Source organism: Myotis lucifugus, unplaced genomic scaffold, assembly GCF_000147115.1.
Source record: "Myotis lucifugus unplaced genomic scaffold, Myoluc2.0 scaffold_0, whole genome shotgun sequence".
Classification (NCBI taxonomy): Eukaryota; Metazoa; Chordata; class Mammalia; order Chiroptera; family Vespertilionidae; genus Myotis; species Myotis lucifugus.
This window is the reverse complement of record NW_005871048.1, coordinates 24,145,433-24,158,734: the sequence shown is the minus strand read 5'-3', so window position 1 is coordinate 24,158,734 and position 13,302 is coordinate 24,145,433. Positions and strand designations below refer to the sequence as shown.

Below are 13,302 nucleotides of genomic sequence, written 5' to 3'. Positions count from 1 at the left end.
CATTTTTCCCCCATGAAATTTATTGGGGTGATGTTGGTTAATAAAATGATATAGGTTTCAAGTGTCCAGTTCTATGATTTACCATTTGTATATTGCATTGTACGTTTACCACCCAAAGTCAAATTTTCTTCTACCACCATATGTTTGACCCCCTTTACCCTACCTTCCCCACCCGCCTTCCCTCTGGTAACCACCATACTGTTGTCTGTGTCTATGAATTTTTGTTTGTTTTTCTTGTCTGTTCATTTGTTGCTTTCAGTTTTATATCCCACATATGAGTGAAATCATATGGTACTTGACTTTCTGTCTGACTTATTTCTCTTAGCATAATATCCACCCATGTTGTCACAAGAGGCAGTATTTCATCTTTTTTTTAAGGCTGGAAATCACTTATTTCTTAAGTCAAAGGACAGAGGCTCAGGAAAGAGTGGTTTCGAAAGATTCTACAGCAGAGAGTAGGAGAAAGCAGACATAGAGTGTGAGCAGGTGTCTGGGATCAGATAGCAACTCGAGTTGCTTGGCTAAGATTTGGGATTGCTGCAACTCTTGCAATTTAGATATAATCCCGAACAAATTAGTTACAGCAGGGATTTTTGTTGCTCTTGGAATAAAATCTATGCAGCGTCCAACCACTAGATGGTGATACATCACTTTCCACTTAGGCTCCCTTTCCTCGGTGGTGGTACTTCCTGAGGCAGTGCAGTTTAGCGGAGAAACAACTTTTTTCACTTGGAATGATGGCCAAGCTATACAAGAGAAAGAGACTTTTACTCTAAAATCCCAATATATACTCAGTATGAGGTCATAGACTTTTCTGATAAGAATAAAGTTTGGGAGACTGTTTAATTCAGGGGCTTTCATATTTTTGACCAAGACCAATAGTAGGAAATGTATTGATATCACAACCTAGGACCCACACAATAGAAACAGCAGTTTAATAAGTGGTACTTATCCTTGTTATGCAAGATGTGTTCTGTTCTACTGTTTCATTAAAAAACAAAACGTCCTGGCCACGAACTCTAAATTGATTTCACGAGCCATTAACATGTGGCTCATGGCCTGTGGTTTGGAAGAAGCCAGGTATAGTCCTTTCTTTTAGCCCAAATGTAGTTAGTTTCCTCTTTGTTTTCCCTTTTACACCATTTATGCTCAGTGTCCACCCACGTTCTCACTACATCATGAGGGAGCACAGTGTCATTGTGCCCCTTGGGTGAGTCAGCCACAGGCGTTCACCTGGGTCAGCGTGAATCCCTTTGAGCAGGTGAGGCCAGCTTGCCGACGTGGGCTTCTGTGCCTCAGCAGGAGCCCCCCCACCCCCCTCCGGGACGGCCAGGCCGGTTCACAGCACATCCAGAAGAATGTCCTCTCCTGGGCTTCTCTGGAAACCTTTCCTTCGCCGCCTCAAGAACAGTTCGAAAACCACTCCTTTCTTCTGTCCTGGCTATCAGCTTGTCTGTGGTGCACCTCTTCCGTTGCCTGCCTTATATCCAAAGCAAAACCGCTGGGTTATAGCTTACAAGTTTCTCAGTGTCAGTATATCCGTTGCACACACTTCATGCTTAATACATGAAACTTGCTCTGATTTCTAACGTAGATTCTAATTCAGTTGATAATCCAAATGATTAAAAGATAACATGCGCTTCTTATCCAGGTCTGAAATAAGGATGTGCCCTTCTGAATTGTTTGATGTAGTCTCTTTAAAGGGAGGCATTAACCCCCTATTTCGTACATCCGCTCCTGTATTGTAGAAGGGCATGGTGCCGGACGACGCTGTGGAAGCCTTGGCTGGCAGCCTGGGGGAACGGGAGGCGGACCCAGAAGATGGAAAGCCGGCGGAGGATAAAGTCAAGGTAATGGCAGCTCAGATGCTTCTAGAAATAACTACCATTGATCACCCTCGGTCCCCAAATAAGTGCGTCATTTTTTAGAATGTTTCCCACAACACGTGACCAGCTGGCTTTCCCTGTTGCTGCACTCACCCTGCTTAAGAAGCTCGGCCTGAGCGAGCATCAGGCGTGAGCACAGCGGTGGATGGACAGCATGCCCGTGTCAGAGTCCGGGCTCTCCCCTGGCCCACCTGCACGCCTGTTGCCCAGGGCTCGGGAGAGAAGTGGCAGTTGCCTGCTTCCTCGGGACTTCCTTGGAGCCCAGCAGGCTCATGGTGGGGTCTGAGCCTGCTAAACTGGGACACTGTTAAAGATTAAGGTGCCGTCGGAACTCTGCACATAGGGTCATATGTACGTTCTAACCTAACGATGTACTAGTATTTACCTCAACTTTAGTCATTCAGGCAGCTGCTCTATGAAGAAAAGATGTATTGACAATGGAAATGGTGTAATTTCTATTTAGGAGAAAACCAAAGAGGAGGATCGTGAAAAGCTTGGTGAAAAAGAAGAAACAATTCCTCCTGATTATAGACTAGAAGAGGCCAAGGTAAATAGGCTGGGGTGTATTTTCTACTTTAATTCATACTGAATTCCACATACGTAAAAAGGGCATAGGAGCAGACCTGGAATATAAAGATGTTTTTTAATACTTCAAATACCAAATAGTATTGATATCCTGTTAGCTCACCAGATGTGAAGCTAAAATATTCCTAACTGGCATTATTAGTCCTCCCTGAAGTGAAAATAATCTAAGGTCTAAGCCCATGGTAGGCAAACTGCGGCTCGCGAGCCACATGCGCCTCTTTGGCCCCTTGAGTGTGGCTCTTCCTAAGCCTTAGGAGTACCCTAATTAAGTTAATAACAATGTACCTACCTATATAGTTTAAGTTTAAAAAATTTGTTTCTCAAAAGAAATTTCAGTCTTTGTACTGTTGATATTTGGCTCTGTTGACTAATGAGTTTGCCGACCACTGGTAAGCTACCTAATTTTTCCCATCTAATCCATGGTTTGTTACAATACCAGAAGAAAACTTAGAAAGCTGGAAATGGACAGTTGTTTCCTATGAGGGAAAATTTGCAACTTTTAGATATAAAGAAAAACAAGAGCGCTGTTTTCTTTATTTTGGATGTACAGATTGTTCAGAACAAGTGACAGGGGAGACCCCAGTATGACTCTTGTAGTTTAAGTTCGGCCACTTGAACAGGAGCAGATGCATGGGCAGTAGAACAGATGCCAGTCATCTCCATTATGTGCCGTTACTTAAGAGGATAGCCAACTGAACATGAACAGTTCAGGAAAGTCCACCTGCTACTCCCCTTCCTCGTCCCATGTGCACTGCTCCTTTTGTCTGGCAAAGATGGGAGCTCTATTGAGCTCTCCCAGGTTAAGCGTTTATTATTCTGCTTGCTTCTGCATTTTTTTTTAATCCTCACCCAAGGGTATTTTTCCATTGATATTTAGAGAGAGGAAAAGACAGAGAGAAATATCAAAGTGAGAGAAACACATCGATTGGCTGCCTCCTGCACAAGCCCCAACCTGAGCCCGGGCCAGGGAGAAGCCTGCAACTGGAATCAAACCCTTGGGTCCACAGGCCAATGCTCTATCCGCTGAGGAAAACCCGCTAGGGCTGCTTCTGCATTTCACAGTTCAGTTGAGACCATGGCATTTCTATTAGTAATATGGGCTTGTGTGTTTGCTGTTGCAAGGTTTTTAGAGAGCTTCTTACCGGCCACGTGTTCTGTCCCTACTCACCCCCTCCCCAAATGTGTAGAGGCAGGTCACTCTCTTCCTCATGGGATGTTGGTTGCTTTCTCACTCCCTTTGCGGAATTTTAGCAGTTGATTGGCTTTCCCTGACCACTTTGTTTGGTGGAAGTTTCATGTTGCCTCTAAAGTTAACCAGCTTTTTCTAAGCAACTGCTGCAAGCCCCCCCAGGCTCACCCCAGGCTCCCACAGCGTCCTGCAGGCGCCCTGTCACAGCGCCAAGCGCCGCACTACATGAACTGTTCACGTGTTTTTTCCGGCACTTGTTTGTGGGCTTCCGAGGTCACAGGCTGCCCCATCTGCTTTGTAGCCCTTGTGCCCGGGGAGTGCCTGGTATATGTGAGCTGTTTGGTGCCATGAACTAATTATGGCATGTTCTCTGGTGAGAGACTGTTTCCTGAAATGATGATCTAATTGATAACGCACAGCAACATCAGGTATAACCTGATAATGTTTACAAGGGTCCATCCTTAGGATGAATGCGACATGACTCAGTGCCATGTTTTTCTCCCCCTGGATAGGACAAAGACGGAAAACCACTCCTGCCGAAAGAGTCCAAGGAATCGCTCCCAGTAAGCAAGCCCGTTTTCTCTGAGCATGTCTTTCTCACGTGGCCCTGACTGTAATTCAGGAAGGGCATAGCTCTTCTTAATGAGTTGACCAGCTTATGAATACTAACGTCATTTTGAAGATGAGACAAATGAGGTGTCTGATACATTTCCTGGTTCTTGCAGCCCTTGAGTGAAGACTTCCTTCTTGATGCCTTGTCTAAGGACTTCGGTGGACCCCCAGACACTTCACCACTTGTAAGTCTGAAACTCCTGGGTTTATTTCCTCACTTTCAGAGTGGCAGAAATCAATGGAAACCTGTGACTTAGAATTTGACTTGGGAGCTGAGGAAACAGTCACAGAATTAATGGCCCTCAACCCACAGTAGCCACTAAAAATGTGTTGCATCATGAAATAGTAACTATTGTTCCAGCACAGTTAATATTTTCAACAGTGTCACTAATTAAACCGATGAGCGTGTACTCTATCAAGTACACCTATGAAAAGAGAATTTCAAATTGAGTTTATCTAAAATTACTTCTTTTTTTTTTTTAATATATATTTTTTTTTTTATTGATTTTTTACAGAGAGGAAGGGAGAGAGATAGAGAGTTAGAAACATCGATGAGAGAGAAACATCGATCAGCTGCCTCCTGCACATCTCCTACTGGGGATGTGCCCGCAACCCACGTACATGCCCTTGACCGGAATCGAACCTGGGACCTTTCAGTCCACAGGCCGAGGCTCTATCCACTGAGCCAAACCGGTTTCGGCTAAAATTACTTCTTAGACAACTTTACCAATTGATATTCTACAATTTGGTCATTTTCCAAATTACATCTAAGGAAACAGCTTCCTGTGGAATATATAGGCCTTCAAAGGGAATTGTGTTACTAGAAAGTTTGGAAAATGTTAGGTAACCGTAAGCAGGGTTCTCCACTGTAGGATTTTCAGGACTTTTTGTATGCGAACATATTGTAAGTCTTTTGGAGTTTCCAAACGTATGTAACTGCAGAACCTTTTCTGTGAAGTCTGGGTTATTTAATCCTATGTGGACAATGGCATGGAAAATATGTATCAGTTGAGAAATAGAATAAGTGACAAGTAGAAAAAAATAATGATTCCTTGGAGTTGTCAGAAGTTTTTGCTCTCACCTTTGTACATAACATTATGTATGCTATGTATATTAGTAACAGATTAGAAAATATAATTATCTAACAAGATGTAGACATATATACAGAAAACTGCAATAGAAGACATAAACAAAAAAACAAGAATATGAAGAAATTAAAACCCATACATACTTAAAAGGATGACAACAATTATTTCCAGTCATTTTTAAGTTAATATTTTTTAAAAGTAGTAATGTTACTTTAATATAACTCAAAGTTATTCTGAAATATATTTGAAAGGGAATGCATAAAAATGTGAAAAAAAATACTGAAAAACATTTTTCGCTCTTTTTAGGGAAGATTAACCTAACTAAACACTAGGCTTTATAATACAATAATGGTTAAAAAAATACGGTTCTGATTCAGAAAGCAAAGTCACAGGGCAATGGAAAAAGAAATCAAGAAATGAACATAAATGACAGATTTAGTATATTTTTAAAATGAGAGAAGAAATCACTTCATAAAGATTCTGGAATAATAATAAAACTGAAACTTCATACTATATAACGGTAACAGTAGTACATCATACCTAATATATTATCAGAATTTGAAATATATGATAAATACCTCATTTTGGTGAGCAAGTCTTGCTTATTCATTGCTTTTAACAGTATAACTTCCTAGTAACTTCTGAGAGGGCAGTTTGGCAGAATTTAGCTAACACCAAAAAAAAAAAAAAAAGAACCACTGCTAGAACTTTGATTCAGGGCAACTAATTACACAGAAGAAAGCTGGAAAACTGCAAAAATATAACAAGAAATGTGTAAACAAACCATGAAGCTCTAAGTCATTAGATTACTGAGCACCATTTAGAATCATAAATAGGAATAGAAGTTGTGCAAAATAATACCATGGAGTAAGAAATAGAATAAAAATCGCTCTTAAGATTCTATGTTACTAGGCTTTCCCTTTGGATCAAGAGAATTGACAATCATAAAGCTATATTAAGAGTTGTATTTAAGTGATGGCATTGTGAACATAGTTTTGTATATAACATATTAACGATCAAAGTCTGTCTTTCTTTTAACAGAAGCCATTTGACAATACTAAACTCACAGCTGCCATCTCCGAACTGGTTTCCCAAACCCCAGCTGCAACCACGCACTCTGCAGGCCCACCCCCTAGCACTCTGGTAAGCAACATATTTTATAAATACTTTTTCCACGGTAGCAACAAGAGGAAAGAAAGTAGGACTCCTGCTTAGAGTAAGTGGAAATAGACAAAAATTGTTAGAAGGATTGGGCACCTTCAGAAGAGAGAAGACTAGCGACTTAGGGAGATGACAGAATATTGAAAATGATCAAAGGAAACAATATATGTGAAAATATTTTATACATAGTTGAGGAGCTTAAATTGTTGCTTTATTAGAATTGAAAGTGCAGTGTGTACATATTTAAATTATGTGATTTGAAATTTTTTTTCAGCTTTTCTGATCATTGATTTTTCTCCTTTTTTTCTTAACACACGCCGTAAATACTATCCATTATTTAACTTCAAGTTTATTTTATGGAATTGTTCAGTATTTGAGCTTCTCCCCCCAAAAAACAAACGTATCATGGACTGGCATTGTTTTCCTCCCATTCACACCAGTTAAAAATGTGTCATTTTCATGCTAGCAATAGAAAAACCTCAGCATCAATACTGTTTTAATTATTTACATGTTCCGAGGCAAGACTGAGGGATCAAAGTTCTTCCAGACTTCCTTGATTAATTTTCTGTGCAGTACCAAATGTGAAATTATCGAAGAGACCACGGCACATCAAAAGACAGAGATTGCCCTAAACCAGACCCCATCTCCCCTGGTTGAGAAGTGCCGGGTTTGCTAGATGGAGATGAAGTAGCTTTAGTGAAGTCAGCTATGCTTCCTCTCCTTTTGATGTAGCATCAAAGCTCACTTAGTGCTGTAGTCAGAGATTCTGAGTGAGTTTTCAGCCTGTTGGGTCAGCCTCAGGAGCATCTGAAAATATCCAGAGGCACAAATGACAAAGCCCAGACCCTGCGGTGGGCAGCTCCACCAGCAGCAGCTATAATCCTGGGCTCTCAGGGAGCACGTAAAGCTAGTAAAATGCTATGTGTGTGTGACACCCACAGGATGAAAGCCCCTGTGCCGCAGAGAGGAGGAATCATTAATAACCCAGGCTGCCTTAACACTTCAGTTCTTAATACTCAGGTGAGGGGCTCTGCCCCGACGGAGGCTGTTAGTAGACATCCACAATCAAAGGCCTTTTCTTCTTAAGCAAAAAGATTCCTGATTTTACTTTTTCAATTATTTTTCTTTTTCAACGACAGTTTACATCTAATATTAATTTGCATTAGTTTCAGGTGTACAGCATAGTGGTTAGATAATCATATACTTTACAAAGTGTTCCCTCCCCCCTCTTTCCAGGACCCACTGGGCACCAGACATAGTTATTAAATATAAACTGTGTTCCCTGTGCTGTACTTTATATCCCATGACTATTTTGTCACCTCTCAATTCCTTCACCTTTTTCACCCAGCCCCCAGTGCTCCTCCCCCCTGGCAACCATCAGTCTGCTCTCTGCATCTCTGAGTCGGTTTCAGTTTTATTCTTTAGATTCTACATATAAGTAAAATCATGTTAGTTGTCTTTCTCTGACTGACTCATTTCACTTAGCACAATACCCTCTAGGTCCGAGGTTCTCAACCTGTGGGTCGTGACCCCTTTGGGGGTCGAACGACCCTTTTACAGGGGTCGCCTCAGACCATCGGAAAACACATATAGCATATCAGATATTTACATTTACATTACGATTCATAACAGTAGCAAAATTACAGTTGTGAAGTAGCAACGAAAATAATTTTATGGTTGGGGGTCACCACAACATGAGGAACTGTATTAAAGGGTCGCGGCATTAGGAAGGTTGAGAACCACTGCTCTAGGTTCATCTGTGCTGTCGCAAATGGTAGGATTTTGCTCTTTTGATGGGCACTTGGGCTGCTTCTAAATCTTGGCTAGTGTATATAACACTGGCAATGAACATAAGGGTATATATATCCTTTCGAATTAGTGTTTTGCGTTTCTTTGGATATATACCCAGAAGTGGAATTTCTGGGTCATAAGGCAGTTCCAATTTTTTTTATGAACCTCCATACTGTTTTCCATAGTGGTTGCACCTATCTGCATTCCCACCAACACGTGGTTTTAATTTGCATTTGTCTGGTGATTAGTGACAGTGAGCATCCTTTCGTATGTCTATTGGCCATCTGTGTGTCCTGTTTGGAGAAGTATCTATTCAGGTCCTCTGCACATTTTTAAATTGGATTGTTTGTTGTACAAGTTCTTTATAAATTTTGGATATTAGCCCCTAATCATTGGCAAATATGTTCTCCCATTTAGTAGGTTGTCTTTTCGTTTTGTTGGTTTCCTTTGCTGTACTAAAACTTTTTAGTTTGATGTAGTCTCATTTATTTTTCTTTTGTTTCTCTTGCCTATATGTCAGAAAAAAATACTGCTAAGAGAAATGTCAGAGATTTTACTGCCTATGTTTTCTCCTAAGAGTTTTATGAAGGTGGTCTAGTTTCTTTTTGCATGCATCTGCCTTTCACAAGTATGTTTTAGAATGCTACCTTTTTTTAAATAAGTTTTTCCATCAGAGGGTCTAGTTTTAGTTAATATTTTATTTGGAGCCATCACCAAAACTAGGTGTAATCTGTATTTAAATGAATATACTCCAGAATCAAAGAGTAAACTAAACTATAATAATTCATTGCTGGGGACATTAGATTGTTACCAGTAGTGTTACATACACTGAAAGCATTTTAAGACATATTTCCAAGCAAATCAGGCCAGAGAACCCTATTTTTTTAGAGACTTTTCTTAGATGGTGCAAGATATCTGGGGGTGGGGCAGGGGTAGACAGGTGCCAAGAGGTCACTGAGAGCCAGAGAGCAGAGAGAAAAGCACTGGCCAAGGATTGGCAGTCCAGTGCCTTCCACCCACCCAGTCCATCTCCCTCGTGAAAATCCTCATGGAAGTATTAGTGGTGGTGTTGGGGCCACTCTCCAACGGGTGAGCTGATTTGGCCAACCAGTGATTAATTCAGATTTACTTTAACAGAAGGACAAAGAACTCGACGATGCCCTGGATCAACTTTCGGACAGTCTAGGGCAAAGGCAGCCTGATCCAGATGACGACAAGCCAATAAAGGATAAAGTCAAGGTAAAGAAAATTTAAGGCTTTTTTCACAGCATAGAATACCCTCTACACACATACAAAAAAAAATAACTTCCAACTTTGTCTGGAGTTAGTGAATAGTTGGATAACTGTTTCATTTTTTCCCCTCTCTGTGGTCTCTGTTGATTTCTTCACTTCCTCGGTGAGGACTATGCTGTGTCACAGATTCAGGCAAATGTCCTGTTTGTGAGACCAAACCTTGTTATGATGGAAAAGCATATGACACCCATAAGTGTGCGTTTCTTAGGTTGGCACAGTCTGTGCACGTAGTGGCAGAGGTTTCCCGAGAAGCCTTCTCTGCTGGCATAACTGTGTGCGAATTCCAAAAGGAAGGCAGCATGGGACCAGGGGTTCAACACTGTGCAGAGGTGTGTCTACAAGGCACAGACTGTTATCTCTCCATATCTTATACACCATGTATTTATACTTAACATACAATATTCAACAATCCATTTAGCTTGGAGCCAGGAAGTAAACTGACCATCCAAATTGGTGTCCCAAAAACAAGACATTTCAAAGAATCATTACATAGGAATACTGAATGTGAACTTAGCCTATATTTGAAAAATGAAACTTAAAAGATGCAGAAAAACAAAATCTAAAGCACTCCCTGGGCCGGGGAGAGACCAGCCACACCCCACTGAGGTGGGATGCTAGGCTCCAGGTGCTGCTTACTTAACAGCAGGCATTTTCTCACTTGCAAAGTCAGCGCGTCCATTCAGGGTTGCTAAAAAATAGTGGCTACCTATCTAAAGCCAAGCTACAGTGAAACTCACAGAAAAAGGTATTTTATGCCCTTGAATTTTATCTCTTTACATGGTTTCTGGAATAATTATTTAATAATTTACTTCAGTTTAAAATACAGGTGGAAAATTCACAGATGTAAACTGACATAGAAGCACATGGGTCATGCATTTTGTTCTCTTGCTTAAGAAATAAAAAAAGATCATATGTTTTGCCTCAGAAAATAACATACAACAAATGCTGAAAATGCTGCACTTCACAATGTATTCTATAAGCAAAGGAGGAAAGGAATATTAATTAATTATATCCATTCAATGTTTATAGGAAAGAGCGAAAGCTGAACATAGAGACAAGCTGGGAGAAAGAGATGACACTATCCCACCTGAATACAGACACCTCTTGGATAACGATGATAAGGTAAACGAAGGCAAATGTCCAGATTGGATACACATAACAAAGCCTTTTAAATTCAACCCTCACTTGGCATGACTAGGAGGGCACACTTTAAGAGGAGCATAAAAGTGTAATGTGACTATGTTTAATGTGCCCATGATGAACAGGCTTTCTAGGATTCTATTTAATATTTATTGACACCAGTATTGTTTGATGTTCTGTTATGTGGACACCGTGGTGTAAAGAGAGTTGAATAATGTGCAGTCACTCACTGATGCTCAACAGAGATTCCAAGGCATGTACACAGATGAATTCTTTTTACAAGAAAAGACTATCAAAAAGAATAATGGTATTTGTAATCCTAACTGAAGCAGTCTCTCTGTTTAAGGAGCTAGGATTGGAATAATTAATAGGGCAAATAAGGCACCTGCAAACCTGGGGTCTCCCTTTCTTCCTTCTCCTACACCCGCAAAACCCTATCCTCAATCATAAGTCCCATTTCTATAGCTAAACATATTCTGTCAAGAAATCCTGGCCTTTGCCTCTAACATAAAAGCCAGTTTTTCTTAGGTCAACCTGGCCTGTATCTCTCCCCATTCTGTTTGGCTCCTAGCTTCAAGTCAATTAGATGACACATAACCCTTTCCAGGCCTGTTCATCAAATACAAACAAGGGAGTCTAAGTTACATCCGTCTTTCTGTCCTGCATTTGGTTTAAGGGGGTTATCAGCTTGAGTGTCTCTCTTACAGGAATCCATTCTCCTTGCTTTCATTCAGTATTCCTCATGATAGCAATTCTGCACCCAGCTACAATCCTCCCTGCTTTGGTAGTCCCACCTGATCCTGCTTGAATCGTTGGGAAATGAATTATTTAATGTCCTTGCCTTTGTAGATGGAAAAAATCCCTGATGGGTTGTGCTCTGCAGACTGCTCCTCAAATCCTTCTGACCTATAATAAGCTGCAGTAACTAAGACATAAAATCACAAGTTGCTTTTGTAATACTTTAAGTAGAATTGTGACACATGATGGCAGAAAGTTCCTAAATAGTGTTTCTTTCACCTCCAGGACCAGACTCTCACTCTCGCATTTTCTCCCAGGATACTGAAATAGTTATAGGGTGGTAATTAAGCAAAGCTGGTGGAGAAGAGTAGGGACCCAGGTTAATCAGTTGTTGCAAATATATACTCTCCAAGTCAAGTCATTGGATAATATTGATTATATAAACGCTGACTACACTTAAGTAAACCTTTATAAAAATGTATGTCTAACCAACAGTCTGCTTTGCTTTTCAGGACAAACCAGTGAAGCCACCCACAAGGGAACCAAAGGTAAATACCATAGGTGCTTATTTCTATAAAAAGATTTTTTTTTAAATTCTAGCTGCAACTTTTGCAATTTAGAAATATTTATTGAATGTCCACCCTGTGCTTGGTGTGATGCCAAGAGTATTTAAGAGTGTATTATTTTTTTTCAGTCAGTCTTCCCAAGAACCTTTCAAAATAGGCAGTTTCGTTTTCCATATGAGAAAATCAGGGCTCTGAGAATACTAAGCAACTTGCTGTCAATATTTTTTTTTTAATATCTCCTTTGTAAAACATTACTTCATTAGAAAAAGAATGTCATCAAGTTTTTTTTTTAATAAGGGGTGTGGAAAAAGGTACTACCCAGCATTTTTTCCTTGCTTTCTTCACTGGTGGTTATTTCTATTAATGTTTCAGAAACCTGCAGATGATCATGACCCCATTGATTCCCTCTCAGGGGATTTTGACAACTGTTCTTCAAGTACAGAAACCTCAGAGAACACAGCAAAGGTACTGTACTTTGTCATATTGACTTTCTTTGAATGTGTGTCTACACATATAATTTTAGGCTATAAAGTAAATTGATGCCATAGAGGAAAACAATATAATTCTACTACCCTGCAAACACTACTTAGTACATTTCTTGTCTTTCCATCTATATATATTTTATATAGTTGTATTTAGAGTCCATAAAATACAGTGCATAACATTATCTCATAAATGTTTTCCATGTTGCCATCATTTTTTACTGCCACACTATATGCTGTACAACAATGCTTCCTCCTCATCCCTCGGGGCCCAGTTCAACCATCAGCTCCTTCAGGAAGGCTTCTCTTACCACTTCTCCCTTCCCTGCCATCTGGGTTACCTATGGTCACATGTGTATTACACCACTCAGCTGTGTACTTCACTTAGTAGTGATATGCCTTTTACCTCTGTGCTTAGCATTAGCAAAATGCCTGGTATATAAAAGATGTCAAAATGTGTTTATTAGTGAATGAAAAAAATGTGTGTGTGTGGCATTTTACCTTTATATTATACCCTTCCATAAATCAGGAGAAAAAGTGAAATTGACCGTAGATCTCGGTTTGCTATTATGTATATCTCCCAATCACTGACTTTCCAGTCCTTCCCCTATTGCAGTGGTTCTCAACCTTCCCAATGCCGCGACCCTTTAATACAGTTCATGTTGTGGTGACCGCCAATTTCATTGTTACAAATTGAACATAATTAAAGCATAGTGATTAATCACAAAACAATATGTGTTTTCTGATGGTCTTAGGCGACCCCTGTGAAAG

The 13,302-nt window shown here is 40.2% G+C and overlaps 1 protein-coding gene across 12 annotated transcripts in view; it reads left to right on the top strand.

The window, feature by feature from the left end:
- CAST (calpastatin) overlaps positions 1 to 13,302 on the top strand; it is a 110,046-nt gene that overhangs the window by 84,607 nt on the left and 12,137 nt on the right. For 11 of the 12 annotated variants that reach the window (XM_023749801.1, XM_023749800.1, XM_023749811.1 and 8 more), the window contains 9 exons: positions 1,749 to 1,850; positions 2,350 to 2,433; positions 4,173 to 4,223; positions 4,386 to 4,457; positions 6,402 to 6,503; positions 9,450 to 9,551; positions 10,635 to 10,727; positions 11,996 to 12,031; positions 12,422 to 12,514. In XM_023749801.1, the coding sequence (XP_023605569.1) occupies positions 1,749 to 1,850; positions 2,350 to 2,433; positions 4,173 to 4,223; positions 4,386 to 4,457; positions 6,402 to 6,503; positions 9,450 to 9,551; positions 10,635 to 10,727; positions 11,996 to 12,031; positions 12,422 to 12,514 (735 nt within the window). The remainder of the gene's footprint in view (positions 1 to 1,748; positions 1,851 to 2,349; positions 2,434 to 4,172; positions 4,224 to 4,385; positions 4,458 to 6,401; positions 6,504 to 9,449; positions 9,552 to 10,634; positions 10,728 to 11,995; positions 12,032 to 12,421; positions 12,515 to 13,302) is intronic. The other variant, XM_023749803.1, reaches the window with a different exon arrangement.